Genomic DNA, 15,541 nt, shown 5'->3' with positions numbered 1-15,541 from the left:
ACTGCAAAGCAATGTATAGTGTCTTCTTCTCTAGTTTCAAATTGTCTCCCAATTGAAACACGTAATCAACCATAGTCTTGCAGATTGTTCCTTCTAGGATGGCTTCAACTTGTACATACTGAAAAAGAGTTTTCCTTTCAACCTCAATCTTCATGTTGAAAAAAGTTTCGTCATCCTATTAAGATGTTTCTTGGTGAACAACAATGGGGTGATGAGGAAATTGAGCTATGCCGCACAAACATCTTCTCTTTTTAGTTTCATCATGATTTGAAACACTGAATTTTTTCTATTGTAACCCTTTTTTTTTTTTTTGGTTCTTTTACTGATATATTGACTATTAGTAGAAGAGATGTGTTACTTGGAGAAGAAGGGAAGTGGGAGTGTTGGAGTAGGCCGGGGGATCGGAAACATAAACCATTGGTGGGCCAAGTTCATGTATGGGGTGAAATTGGCAAATAGACGTTTTTTGGATACTCCGTCCGGTTCATAATAAGTAGGGGTATGCATTGTTTAATTGAAAAATTAAATTGAATTTTAACTTGGATTGGTTTTTGATTTTTTAGTTGATTTCGGACTGAGAAATTAGAAAATTTGATTTTTTGGTTCGATTTTTAATTTAGAAAAAAAAAATTGAATTATTACTTAAGGGAGCTTGAGTGTTTTACCGCTTGAGTGTTTTACCCCTTTCATTCTTTCTTATTTGGTAGCTTATTTGTATTAGAGTATAAAATGACTCGTAGCCTATTTGTATTAGAGTATAAAATGACTCATTCTCAATCTTTAAGTTATGAACATGTATTTATATACTTTTAAATATAGTTTTTTTAAAGTTTTACACTTGACTAAATTAAAAAAATATATTTAAGAGATGTGACATGATTACTTTTCATTCTCTATATTTTCATCATCTATAGTAGCTATTCTTTTTCGTCATTCAAATATAACTATTCGATTATGTTACTTAGCTTATATGACGCAATCGAATAACCGAACCAAACCAAATTTATTTTAGTTCAGAATTTATTGTACTTTTTAGAAATCGAATACCGAAAAATCAAAGCTGAACGATGTAAAACCGAACTGAAAAATCAAATGTTGCACCTCTAATAATAAGTGTCCACTTAGCCTTTTTATTTTGGTTTAAAATAAGTGTGCACTTATATAATCAAGAAGGAATTAACTTTATTTTTTCAGATTTGTCCTTATTAAGTGCTAAGTGACCAGATCCCAGATTCAAGTTAATTAGTAACATGCAAATTTTAATTTAGGGTAATTTAGCTAAAGTACCTATTGTTTTCAAGGAGTTCGTATTTTCTTAAGGGGTGTGCTAACGGCTAAGTGGACACTTATTTTGAAAAGAAGGGAGTAGTTAATTAAGTTAAAATTAGTATTTTAAAACTGGTTTGTGTTTAATTTTTTAAAATGTGTGCACATAGCCATTTTTGCAAGATACAATTTAACCATCAAATTTTGCAATAAAAGTACAGAATTCTCAAATTTGCAAATTACAATTTAAGCATCAAAATTTATAATAAAGGTACAGAATTCTCAAATTTGCAAGTTACAATTTAAACATCAAAATTTACAATAAAGGTACAGATTTCTCAAATTTGCAATTTAGCTATTACAAGTTCCAACTTAAACATCAATTTTTACAATAAGTACAAAGAGATAAGGGTCAAAAACACACCCTAACTATCACTTTTTTTTTAGTTTCATACCTAAACTATCATAAGGTTGAGAAAACTACTTAAACTATCACTATCTAGTTTGCAAAACACACCTGAACTAAATGTGTGTACTCACTCTTCAAAAGGCAAGTGAAGCTGACATTTCTCAAACAAATTGTCCACATGGCATAAGTAATGGTATGGTGGCACCTACATGGGAATTAAAAATTAATATTTTTTATAAAAAAAAATGTATATATTTTTTAAAAAAAAAACTGCATTATTTTTTTAAAAAAATTAGCCTTTCTAAAATTAAAAAAAAATCTGGATTTAAAAAAAATGAAAAAAATAATAATTTTTGTAAAAAAATATCAAAAAATTTAGTAAATCAGAAAATAAAAAAAAGATTTAAAAAATGGAAAAGTTGATTTTTTTAAAAAAAATGTGAAAATTAAATAACCTTTTTTCTATTTTTTTTTTAAATAACTTTTCATTTTTAAACTATTTTTTCTATAATTTTTTTTATTTTTTTAGAAATATTATTTTTTCAGTTTGTTTTTTAAAACAAATAGTGTTTTTTTTTCCATGTGGGTGCCATTGTGACATTATTTATCCACGTGGACAACACTTGGCAACATTTTTATATAAAAATGGAGAGTGTAGATTACATTCCATTCAAGAATAATTTGAGGTGTGTTTTGCAAACTAGATAGTGATAGTTTAGATAGTTTTCTCAACCTTCTGATAGTTTAGGTATTAAACTAAAAAAAAAAATGATAGTTGGGGTGTGTTTTTGACCCTTAGTACAAACATTAAAAATTCTCGAAAGACACACCATTAAAGGCACTACGAGATAAAGCTAATATTATCAGGAAATTAGTAAAGCCATTTCACTCAGGGTTCCAAACCTAGAGGCATTAGTTTGAAAATTGAAACGGGATCATGGGTGATCAGACTTGTACAGGTTATAATAATAAGCTTGTCCTTAATCTCATTTTGGTCATAGGACCAGTTTCCCACATCATCTTGTAAGACTAGGATCTCATTCCTTCTTCTCCTATTAAGGGTAGAAGTATGGAAGAACTTAATATTGTTGTCCCCATCAGTAAGTCTATTTATTCTGGACTTAAGTTTCCAAAAGTCAGATTCTTGTCTAAGGACATCCCTATACTCCTTAGTGAGGGTAGTTTCTAGAGTCTGGAGGAAACTACTATATTGGTAACTAGGAGATTTCCGAATATCTTCTTTTTAATAAAAGATATTGCCAAAACTTCTGTATTCCAATAAAGGATCCTAATTTGGAAGTCAGCATTGACCCTAGTGAGATTAGAATTGTTTTCATAACATTTTTTTTTACTATATCAGTGAAGTCAGGATGGCTGCACCACATGGTTTCCATCCTAAAGGGCTTACCTAGAGGCATGGGATCATAGACAGTCTGACTAACATTGGGCAACTATCAGAAGGTTAGTGACAGTATATTCAGGGTACACTTCAATCCGAGGATTAGAGGCAAAACATCTATCAAGTCTTTTCAGGATAAGATCATTCCTATTCCTATATCTTTTATTGGTTCATGTATATCTGCTACACTTAACCCCAAGTCAACTAGCTTACATAGATTAAAACAGTCCCAAAAGCTATAGAGAGTGAGAACCCCAAAATATAGAAGTAGCTTCCTAATAGTACTAATATTTAGAGATTTAGAACAACATAATATTAAGAGTTGAAATTCGTCCAAACAAGTTGTAAGATATGAATGCAAAATTCATGGTGAAATTAGGGAGCTGACACTGATTTTGCTAAAGCACAACTCAAGCAACAAAAAAAAAAATACATCAGCAGAGTTTATTTAATCTTATTTTCATATCAGAAGCTCTTGATAAAAAGATTTGTTTGCTATCATAATCCTGAAGGTATTATTGGTTGGACACTTACCCTTACTTGCCCATTTTCGGCTATGTCTTTAAAAAATAATCATTATATTGAAACTTTTTCCTCGAATTTCACTTGTAAAATTTGAAATGCAAGACATATTATTTTTCACTTATAGTGATTGAAAATGGTTGTTTGTAAATTTTATCCGATTACCCTAGGCATCTAAGCTCAAGCTGATTGATACAGCTTCTGGCATACAGCCCTTATGATGTGCCATGTGTACAATAAGCAATATGATTATTTGGTGACGGAATAAAAAATTCTAACAAATGGATTCAAGAAAATGCAATTGAATATCCAACTTAAAATAATTTTTGAGCCACTTTTTCCACTACGCTAGATCTTAAACAACTTTTATAATAGAAGTACAAAATTCTCAAATTTGTAAGTAGTACAATTTAAACATAAAATTTTTACAATAAAAGTAAAAATTTCTCAAAATTGCAATTTAGCTCTTACAAGTGACAACTTAAACATCACAATTTACAATAAGTACAAATATTAAAAATTCTTGAAAAAACACAGTTAAAGGCACTACGAAATAATGCAAATATTATCAACAAATTAACAAAGCCATTTCACAAATATAAGAAAATGTTTCATGCTACATGACCTTAGATAGGAGGGTTTGAAGGACCCAGATTAGGATAGAAGGCTAGTAGATAGTCTCGTTATCCTTTCTTATTAGTAGTCGCATTATCGCAGTATAATTTCTTGTGTTCCGATTTCTGTTATTATCTGTTATTTCCTGTGCTTTGATTATCCTATGTTATCTGTATCGTTTGCGTTATTTCATTTTCATATCGCTTTGAATCTCTTAGCCTTATCTGACCTTTTATTGAGCCGAAGGTCTTTCGGAAACAGCCGTCCTACCCAGGTAGGAGTAAAGTCTGCGTACACTCTACCCTCCCCAGACCCACGTTGTGGGATTTCACTGGGTTGTTGTTGTTGCTTCATGCAAAAACTGCTAATCCAATATATTTCTGCTTTCTACATTGTTTATAGTATCTGTTCATACTTCATACAGGACTAAAAGAAATGAACATTAACAAGACTTTTAAACCCCACTGGAGATTAACACTAATAAAATTGATGACATGACTAACCAGAAAAAGAAAAAAAATGCAGAAACCCATCATTTAAGACTCTGAATCACTTATCAGACTGATACTAATCATACTATAGAGACTTGTATATACTTCAAATTCTTCTAATCTTGTGTGTTAAATTTGAATTATTACCTCTTCAAAATCAGAGCAAAACAAAGTCCATCAGTCTCTACATGTCGAAACATCCAAACAGCAACATAACAATCTTCATTTTCCTTCAATTTATGAACCTTCAACAACTTTTTCCATCCATTGCAAAGCTTGTAAAAAGCATTACGATACGTCTCGAAAATCATGTCATAACAATTCCCAAATTCATCAAATGTTTTCACTGGAATCCCAATACCAAGATCACGTATTTCATTACCCTTCAAAATTGGCAAAAGTGTCCTTTTAAAATCCTCTCTGTTAAATGAAATCTTGTCTTTATCACTGTCAAGATCAGTTTTTAACAGTTTTTTCTCAAAAGGGTCACTGCATTCTCCAATAATATCCAGTATTTTCTCAATATGAGGGTATGTTGGTAACGGATCTTTTTCATCAATTCCATGACCAAATCTTGGTTTTGCCAACTTTTTAGACCTTTGATTTGATTTTCCTGCAAATTTGGTACGTGGGGTTTTTGATTTTACCTCAAATGCACCATCAAGATTTCTTGTTTTTGAACTTGGTGATCTCATTTTCTTTTCTTGGTCAATTTTCTTACTTAGGTCAGCAAACTTAAACCCTGAAAGAGTTAAAGCTGCATGAATATCAATTCTTTTCATTTTCGCCTTCTTTTCTTCCTTCTTTTCCAGTGTTTTCACCATGATTAAACCCTCTCGAAGCTATGAAAGATCTCTAATTTCTGTTAACTTTGCAGGGATTTTTAGTAGTGAAGAAAAGAAATTAAGTTCTTCAACTATAAGCAGTAATAAGAAGTTATATCTGCATTATATTTTGATAGGGTATATATATCTGCGTTAACTAACAAAACTACCTATTGCCACTTGCAACCGTCTTTTTTTTTTTTTTTTCTTCTTAAACCCATCCCGCTCCAAAGTTTACTTTTTCAAAAAAAAAACAATTACACTTAAATAAATATATCCAACAAAGATTACAGTAATTCACCTTAACTTTCTATACAAGTAATTTTGTGTTTTCCAATTGAGTGTAAGTTTTATATACCATCAGCCTGATACGATTTTTAAGATGTGAATATGAAATCTTAAAAATGAGATATGATGTAAAAATTATTTATACTGATGGTGTGTATTACTTAACCAGTTAAACTCTTAGCAATTTAAGTATCTTAGAAGAGTGATGTAACACTCTCTTAAAACAGATTATCTCTTTTTTCTTCTTTTCTTTGGCTTTTTCTTTGTCATTTTCCCATTTAACTTATTTTAAAAAATCCGAAGCCTCTCAATACAATTTACCAATTTCCCCCTTCCAATAGTTGCTCATTAGATACTTCAACTGTTCAACATCTGTGTATATGCTCTACTGCTTCAAACTTCCATTCCCTTATAATTGTTTATTCGTTAAATTCATGTTGTTATCTATTTACTTATCCCTCTAAATTCTAAACAGTAACACATTTAAAAAAGGAGTAGAGTAAAATTAAAAAAGGAGACCAAAGAAAAAATCAAGAAAATTATGGAGACCCACTCATCACAAAATAGTGGAAGGAAGGGGTTCAACTAATCCACTTCGTTGAAAAATGATATAGGATGTGTTCGGTATGGAGAAAAATATTTTTCACTGATAACGTTTTCCTGGAAAATGTGTTCGTGGAAAATAAGTGAATTTCTACTTATTTTCTGATGTTCGTTTGGGTAGTGAAAAATAACTGAATTTCTTACTTATTTTCTCATGTTCGGTAGATTGGTAGAAAACGTTTTTTGAAAAATTCCCACCCAAGCCCCAGCAGCCCCACCACCCCATACCACACCCACCCCCAACCAAATCCCACCCAACCACTACCCTCGAACGCACTTTATCTTCACCAATCCCTACCCCATACCACCCCCACCTACACCACTGCTCCATCCAACCCTCCCACTCACCCTCCCACAATCCTCCCAAATTTTTTATTTCATATATTTTATTTTACTTTTATAAAAAATTTATGAATAATGGGAAATTTTTTCTTACCCACCCCCCACCCACTATCTCTCATCCCCACCCCAACTACAACCCAGCCCCACCGCCCACCCCACACCAAATTTTAACACGGAAACTTTGTATTTTTATAAAAAAATTATAAAAGTAAAATTAAATACGAAGTAGAAAATTGGAGAGGGGGTAGGGGTGGGGGGTGTAGAAAATCAAAAAACAAAACTTTTCAAAACCTTTTTTGAAAAAAAAATGGAGGGGTGTGGTGGCGTGTTAGGCCAGGGGTTGAGGGGAGTGACGTCAGTGGCGGGGGTGGAATTTTCACTAAAGGGGTTCAAATTATAAAAGTAACATACGAAGAAGCTAAAAGGGATTCTAGCATCTATTATATATATATATATATATATATATATATATATATAAAATAATTTTAACTATGTATAAATAGTGTTTTTTTCGCCGAAAAGGGTTCGGACCCCCTCGGCCCTGGCTTCGCCCTTGGGTGTTGTAGAGAACCAAAAAACACTTTTCAAGACCTTTTTTTAAAAAAAAATTTACTTTTTGGACAAGGTGGTGGGGCGTTGGCAGAGGTGGGAGTGTAAAAAACCAAAAAAAGATTAAGAAAACAATAATATTTTTAAAGAAAAAAAAAAATTGGAAGGACCTCCCTGGGATGGGGGCGTGGGGTTGGGATAGTGGTGTAGAAAATCCAAAAAAACAATTTAAAAACCTTTAAAAAAAAATTAGGGTCAGTGAGGGACGAGCGGTTGGTGAAATGTCATTTGTGAACTTATTTTTTCTACTTTAATTAGGCAAGTCATTTTCTTCATTTTTAAAGAACTTATTTTTCTAAAGAAAATATTTCCCAAAAATTTTAACTAAGCGAACATGAGAAAAATAGGAAATATTTTCCTCCATATCGACCACACTCATAAAATAAATACAAATGCCTTTTGATTAACTATAATCAGTAAAATTCCTTTACTATGAAAAAAGATCTAAGGTAGTGGTAATCGAGATACAAAAGTTGTTTTAGCCTGCAGTTTTAAATCTGAAATTTAATTTACTAGTACTTCTGTTTCCCCTGAAATAAATTCTCACCTTCTACTTATGCGTGTTAAATTCACATCATAATGTTACTTACTTGAATTTTATTTCTCAACTAAGTTTAAAGTTATTTTCTTGGTTAATACCTACACCTAAAATGACTAGATGAAGGTATTGCTAAAGTTCCAATCAAGAAAACTGAAGATCAATGATTCAAATACGAGTAACATGGCTTTATCAAGTAGGAATATTATTTTTTTCGCAAAAACTATACGTCTTTCCCCTTACTGGTATTTGATTATAGAAAAATTAGAAGATTGACAAAAGAACTCTGAAAATTCTTTTTCAAACGCGAAGTGTAATACCGTTTAATGGTATTCATGAGATCTCATCCTGCATTACTGTTTAACGGCGTAATCGGCAGCCTACCATTTCAGAACACAGAACCTTGGCTTTCCTCAGATCTCACTGTTCATAAAGGGAATGGCAAAGTCGCAGACTACGGAGTATAACTTATCAGGTTACCAAATTTAGAAAACAGCAGCAGCTCTCTTTGAAGAGCACGAGGGCAGTCTGAATCCCAAGATCCATCTGAAACATCGAACATAACAGAATGGACAGGCGGGTCTCTCTGAACTGGACACAGGAAAGACTCTTCTTGGAAGCAAGTTCAGAGCACGAAGGGTAAAATGTCAAAATGGTGAAACTGTAGAAATGGGTGGGCAGGGACACGCAAAAAAACTACTCAGTTATGCAATAATGAAGATTTCAACGCTCGACGGCCACTTACTGAGCTTTATATATCCTGGGACATAAGTGTAATCAAATATTCCTCCAGCACCACGATGGTGCACTGTGGGAGCACCATAGCCTTGCTGAAAATGAAATCAGCACAAAATCTGGATGTTGAATCTCCCAGTCTGAAGTCCTGACAAGTCAAGAAGGACTAGATGTTCAGTACCATAGCCTTACTCCATGACCTACCACATGTTACCCGCTCAGATTTGAGAAGGCATAAAGTTTCTCCGCGTGAATTCCTCACAAGCCTAGCAAGTCTAGCTTTCGCAAGACACTTGAGAGCAGGAATATAAGTTCAGGCAGAATGTTTCCCAAGTTATCGGTGATCTGCCATGAAACAACCGTTAAGACTTGTTAAATGGAAAGGTGCCAGTGGATACTTTGTCCATTACATAATTGATCCATCGCATCATCAACAAACCAAACAATTGAATCACTAGTTCCTGTTCTTCTGGAGTTGATTAAATCCAAGGGAGCCATAACTCTGACAGAAACCACATCTCACAGCATATCATGACATCTTCAAATGGAATTCCTGCAAATTGCAAAAGGATGACTCAAAATTGAGAAGCTGATTGCAAAAAATAGCCCACAGAGACGATTCGTTGGTTAAACGTATGTTAGATCGAATAGTTTGAAGGCTAGTCACAGTACAGAAGCCAGTCTATGCACTACTAAGGTAATTTGGGAGGTCAAAATAACCTATTGTCAATAGAGGAATCATCTCAACCAAAACTTAGGACATTATAGAGATCACAAATTCTGGAAACTACAGCTTAAAGTTGGAAAAAAACTACTATCAGACTATCAACTCATTTACCAATCAAAACTAGCAATATAACTTTACCTCGTGAAAAGCTCACATGACCAGATGTCAAAAGGATTCAGAAGAACAATAAGACTTTTAACTTTAGAGCGGGATGAGTGATGGGGGGGGGGGGGGGGGGGGGGGAAAGAAGTCCATAAACCAAATTGTACAACAAAACTCCACAATCCTTCTGATGAGAACACAGGAAGTGTTGCCATTGATATATCCCATTTGCAAACTTCTCAAAATTTCATTGCTGTACTAGATCCAATCCCATTATCAACTTGTTTGTAAGAATTCATTGGCTCACCACAAAATTAAGCAAATTACAACATGCAACTTTGTAAGAAATGAAGCAAGTGAAGAAAATAACCACCACTGTATGCACAAACAGAGCTGCACAATTTTGACAAATCACATATGATATTTTACATGGAAAAAGAGACATAAGATGTCGCTAGTGCTTCATGTTTCAGCGGACAAACCACCCTGATCTTAATTGCAAGGATGGACCATTTTGTTTAGTCATCTTAGGAAAAATATCTAACCCGAGCTCCCAAAGAAAGACAAACAGCTGCCATCTGCTTTCCCGTCCAGCTCAGTTCACACCCTCTTGAACTTGTGAAATTGCAAAACTCAGGCAGCAGGATGAACAGCCACACAAATCTCCATGCAATCTTGTAATCATAGTATAAGGATGAGCTGCCCAATTTGACAGCACATTGGCCCCAACTTTATCTTAATCCTGTAAAGGAAAAAAAGGATCTTGTCATTATGAATAGAAATGCTTCTCCTTCATAATCACAATCGCGATGTCTAGTAATATACCACCCATCCCCACAGAATACACACAGAAAAATAGAGTAGAGAAAGGGTACCATTTTATCACTTTGCAGAAGAAATACGTCGCAAGGAGGAAATCCAGCTGCTGCTAGGAATATCAGTATCATGAGTTGTTTCAGCGGGTAATGCAGGTTTTGTGGCATTTGCTCTTGGTAAAACAGGAGCTGATGAAGTAGATGGCATGTGTGCACTACTTAGTACCTACAATATGAAAGAGAAACTAATGGGTAATCTATTTGGGCTGAGATAATAAAAACAAGACTAATGAAAAAACATGGTAAACATCTAAAGCTTAAGAGTGAAAAATGCTTTATCTGAAACGAGGCTATGAAAAAATTGGCAGAAATATCACTCACGTTTCTCTCAAGATTGGCGGAGGGTAAATTCCTGTTTGTTGGTGACTTAAATTGCATACGAATACCAGGACTGGAAGGATTGTTTAGTCTCATGCGATCGGTCACCTCAGCAACAGAAGGTCCATTTTTGCCTGTAGAAACTGTAGAAGGAACAGTTTAGCTGATTAACCTTATTACAGCAACAGAAATTAACATGACATCCAAACAAAATCAAAGTATGTTATACAAGCATAATTCTATCTCTGTCTTCGCGAGTATGTTACACTTTAATGCTGGATTATAACCACTCAACCCAGAATAAAAGGAAACATTTGTGCTGATAGAATAAAAAGAATACGAACCATAGTCACAAAAAAGTACACCGTTCGCTTAAAGTACTACATAGTTCTCTTCATATGTAGCAAGAGAAATTTTCTAAGAGATTCAGTTATCAACCTTGACGCTTCTCGACATCCATTGGAATTGCTCTGCTGCTTTCACCGACAACTTGCTGCAAAATCATGGTTACAATAAAATGTAAATACAAGTGAAATACCAGCCCCCAATACAAAATAAAGTTGGAAAAGAATCAGAACTTTGATAAAAATCAGATCATGAAGCTCGCCTTGACTAGAAACTATTTTTTTGAGTAAAGTAGAAGCTGTACTATTGAGCTCATTGAAACAGAGATATTTATTTTAAGGAACAAAAAGAAAAGTACAAGCTCATTTTAATCACATTTAAAATGAATTCAGGAAATAGGACAAGCAAACAAAGATACCCGATGCTGTGGTTTACTTGTTTGTGCCTGTTGGTACTTTAGGATGGTCCAATCGAATATGTAATCAAATTCATATCCTGCATGACACATAGAAGTACATCAGTTTTGTACTTATGCCGACAGATTTCAATGTACTCAGCTCAGAAGGATATTTTAACAAAAGGACTTGAGGAAGCTTAACTTTACCCCATACCTTGACGGGTAAAAAGTTCACGGAAGAGCCGTTTTAAAAATCCATAATCAGGCCGCTGATCAAATGTCAACGAATGGCAGTAATGGAAGTACGAAGCAAACTCAACGGGATGAGACTTGCATAAAACCTTCACCAATAAACAGTACAAAGAGTCAGGATAAGAACCTTAAAATTATTAGTATTCTTCAAATAATAGACAAAAGGAGCAGTGGCTAGGGAAGCGCACGTGCCTCAATAGGAGTTGACAACTTCTTCTGACATATTTTGTCATACTTTTGCTTCTTTGTGGCAGCTTTTAGACCCTGCCATGGGAGGCTATTGAAGAACCAATATGTTGGTCAGAAGAATATTTTTGATACATATGCATGTAGGACCAAAGAGGAAAAAGGGTTAATCTAATAAAAAAAGCACACACCTGCCTCTCAAGAAATAAAGGAGAACATATCCAAGAGATTCTAAGTCATCCCGCCGGCTTTGCTCTGTACAACATATAAAAAAGACATTTAAACGTTAAGACAGGTTCTATTTTCTTAACCCTCTTCCTCACAAGCAGGAAGAAAGGTTACTTATTTTCCTTTCCAAATTGTTCATCGGGTTTATAATACGGAAAGAAACAAAAACAAGCAAAAGATATATGTGCTCACCAATTCCGAGATGAGTATTACAACTGGCATAGCGTGCAGTTCCCGTTAAATTTTTGTTCTCTCTGTACAGAAGAAAAGATATTAAACTTAGATCTATAAAAAAGATATTAAACTTAGATCTATAATGCTGCGTTTCAAAAAATGATCGAGGTTCTCCCTCCGAACTTTTAACCAAAAAAGTTAGAATCAGACATCAACGCTCATGAGAATAGTCAGAAGCTTAAAGGTAAATGATAAATGATGAAAATAGTTCAAACAGATTCAAGAACTTAATACCTGTAAGGAATATGGCGGTTTGTAGTCGCATCACGATATCTTTTAGCAAGACCAAAATCAATAATATAAACCTGAAAATTTACATAACGGCGATAGGATTCAATCAGAATAAAATGAACAAAAAAGTAACAAATGATAAAAACAATAAAGGAGATCGAACGAAGAGTACCTGATTTGCTTTTCGACCAAGGCCCATCAGAAAGTTGTCAGGCTTAATATCCCTGTGTAGAAAGCCTTTCGAATGTACATACTCAATTCTCGTAATCTGAGAACAAGAGAGGCAGAAGAACCTGGTCAGCCAAGCTGCTAATAAGGAAAAACCAGCAAGTAAATTTTGAAATATAAATCGACAGTAAATTTTGAAAAATAAATCGACCATGTTGCAAAAATACTCTTGCAATACTTTCCAAAGGTCAAACGCATTTATTGAAAAGACACCAATAATTTTGTGCAGTTTACAGATATAGTAAACTATAATATTTCTCCGATATCTATTGTGACATGAAAAATCACTGACAAAAAGAATCAGAGAGAACAAACATAGACTTTGGTGCAGTTCTATTAGACTGTCCCAAACAATTTTACTAAAAAAGATTAGGGGAGGGAAAAGTCCAATAGTAGCTAATTGGCTGACAGGTCATGTTCCTAATCAAAGACCCATTTCACCTTATCTTAATCTGGAACAAGCTTCCACCTATCATGAACATACATCAAAGTCAGAATGGTACACCTTATCCTTGACATGACATAAGGTTCTAGTCATACAGAAACATAGTCGCATGAATTTTATAGAAGTCTTGAAGGAAAACTGCTGTTACCATCTGGTCAGCCAACATTAAAACAGTCTTCAACGTAAGCTTCCGGTCACAATAGACGAAGAGATCTTCCAAACTAGGACCCAATAAATCCATGACCAGTACATTGTCATCACCATCCACACCGGACCATTTTACATGTGGTACACCACCTAGAGAGGAGCAAATAATAAATTACACCGTTATCAATATTCCTTCCATAACGTTTACAAAAATATACATCATCACTCTAAAAAATTCAGTTAAAAACATACTTCCTCCCTGGAGAATATTGTATAACTTGGCCTCATAGAGAAGTTGAGGATGTTTAGTCTTATTATTCTCCTGCAAAAAGTTTTGGTAGATAGAGGAACCTGTAGTGTTAGATCCTAGCAAAATGTGAACACCATATATAACATTAAAAGCAATTAAAATGATACTAAGAATGCAAATAAACAGAAGACGACAAAAAAGAATAAACGGTAGGAGCCGGGAAAATAATTCAACGTGGCCACACTACCATTGTAATCAATGAAATCCGAGTCCCCGACTGACAAACTAAATGATTTAGGCTAGAAAACATTCCAGCAAACGTCTATCTAAAATATGGTAAACACACTCTTTGATAACTATCAGTTATCACATACGGCGAAAGACTCCAACAATTGATGTCTTTAATCTCAGAGGCATATTAACCTAGGGGCCGTTTGCAGTGGCGGACCCAGGATTTTGAGTTCGGGAGTGCTTGATAATAATAGAGAAGTAAAATTATCACTTCATGGGTGCTCTATTAACTATTTATATCTGTTTCCTTTATATTTTCTATACAGCTATACACTCCGTGACTGAGTTCAATGGGTGCTGGAGCACCCAAAATTTGCTAGTGGGTACGCCCCTAGCCGTTTGATAAGTAAAACCACGTTTGGTAGCTGGTTAGGAGGTAAGTTATTCATATATAAGATTAATACGGTGTTTGGTTTGCAATTTAGGACGAGGTACGAAGTTTACCGCATGATCCAATTATAATAGACTTTACTAGTTACTATTTGATGCACAAAGTACTTATATAACATGAAAAGGAATCAACAAAATTGAAGGCTGAAGCTAATAAAAAAAAAAAACTCACAATTTTAACTGCGACAATCTCAAACGAATCAATATGCGTAGCTGCAACAATACAAATTCACACACATAATTATCAAAATTCACCTCAAAACTGTAGAAAATAAAAATACAATTATAAAATACTCCCTCATGTGATAATTTTAGCTTCTCGAGATTCAAACTGCGTGAACTTTGACCAACATTTTAAGTACGTTTTCAAATTTTAAAATTTTGAGTTAATCTATTCCAATTTAGCTTTAAAGTTCAATCAAATTGACTCTCAAAAATCCAAAAGTATCGCATAAACTGAGACGGAGCGGAGCGTATCTTCACACTTACCGAGGAAAATTTCACCAAACGATCCACTACCGATTTTACGGCCAAGCTTAAATTTACCTCCTACGATCCTTTCCATATCTTAGATCGACGGCTCAGATCAAATCAGATCAGATTAGATTCTTCAAAGATCATAAAAAAAAAAAGTGCTTCTAGAACATTCGGCAAAGTCGCAAAAACTCAATAACACACAGATTTAATTGAAATTATGAAAAAAGAAAAAACGAAAAGAATTTTTTGAAGATAAAAAGTACTTGTAATTGATAATTTTCTCGAGAAAGTGCTTTTGAAGATTCGGCGAAATCGCAATTCACACACAGATTTGATTAAAGGAAAAACAAAGGATTTGTAAATTGAAATTTTCCGGTGAAAAAGACGTCGGGGTGGGTGGGGGGTGGGTGGGGGGGGGGGTTAGGTATGAAGTGGCGATTGAGGTGAGGGGATTACATAGAGGGTGTGATGTGCTTACGTTAGGAGAGCAAATGAGGAAAGAGGATAAAGTTTCCACGTGGATGGACCAAAGTGTGGACGACTGCATTGTGATTTGACTTTTGTGGCACTGTATATATGTGGCCCAATTGAAATAATGAGCTGCAGTTTGGTTAAGGATATGGGCCTAGCTTAGCTTATGCAGTTGGGTCATTGGCACTTATTTCCCTCTTTTGTGCTGCTCTTTAATTTTTGTCCCTCGTAACAAATAATTTTTTTTGCGGGGAATTTTTTTTTATATAATTTCACATTATATTATTCCACAAGTTATATCTCACA

The 15,541-nt window shown here is 34.2% G+C and overlaps 2 protein-coding genes across 4 annotated transcripts; both read right to left on the bottom strand.

The window, feature by feature from the left end:
- Window positions 1–4,563: 4,563 nt before the first annotated feature.
- LOC132638778 (uncharacterized) lies at window positions 4,564–6,607 on the bottom strand. Its single transcript, XM_060355548.1, has one exon. The coding sequence runs from the start codon at window positions 5,524–5,526 to the stop codon at window positions 4,846–4,848; it is 681 nt and encodes a 226-aa protein (XP_060211531.1). The 5' UTR covers window positions 5,527–6,607; the 3' UTR covers window positions 4,564–4,845.
- Window positions 6,608–8,079: 1,472 nt separating this feature from the next.
- LOC132636807 (casein kinase 1-like protein 3) lies at window positions 8,080–15,276 on the bottom strand. 3 transcript variants are annotated; one of them, XR_009581420.1, is made up of 16 exons: window positions 14,777–15,258; window positions 14,460–14,500; window positions 13,609–13,678; window positions 13,358–13,506; window positions 12,709–12,804; window positions 12,540–12,610; window positions 12,264–12,325; window positions 12,035–12,098; window positions 11,850–11,934; window positions 11,620–11,746; window positions 11,427–11,503; window positions 11,102–11,156; window positions 10,667–10,806; window positions 10,346–10,511; window positions 10,016–10,212; window positions 8,080–9,194 (listed from the first exon to the last, which is right to left on the bottom strand). XR_009581420.1 is itself a non-coding variant. In XM_060353832.1 (15 exons), exons 1-14 carry the CDS (start codon window positions 14,850–14,852, stop codon window positions 10,353–10,355), a joined length of 1,272 nt encoding a protein of 423 aa, XP_060209815.1. In that variant the 5' UTR covers window positions 14,853–15,258; the 3' UTR covers window positions 9,691–10,212; window positions 10,346–10,352. The 3 variants fall into 3 exon arrangements, 1 of the variants encoding a protein (XP_060209815.1); XM_060353832.1 differs by lacking the exon at window positions 8,080–9,194 and having other exon boundaries at window positions 9,691–10,212; XR_009581421.1 differs by lacking the exons at window positions 8,080–9,194; window positions 10,016–10,212; window positions 10,346–10,511 and having other exon boundaries at window positions 10,668–10,806; window positions 11,008–11,156; window positions 14,777–15,276.
- Window positions 15,277–15,541: the final 265 nt, after the last annotated feature.

This window comes from Lycium barbarum, chromosome 4, assembly GCF_019175385.1.
Source record: "Lycium barbarum isolate Lr01 chromosome 4, ASM1917538v2, whole genome shotgun sequence".
Lineage (NCBI taxonomy): Eukaryota > Viridiplantae > Streptophyta > Magnoliopsida > Solanales > Solanaceae > Lycium > Lycium barbarum.
The sequence above is the reverse complement of the archived record's forward strand: the minus strand, read 5'-3'. Positions and strand labels throughout refer to the sequence as shown.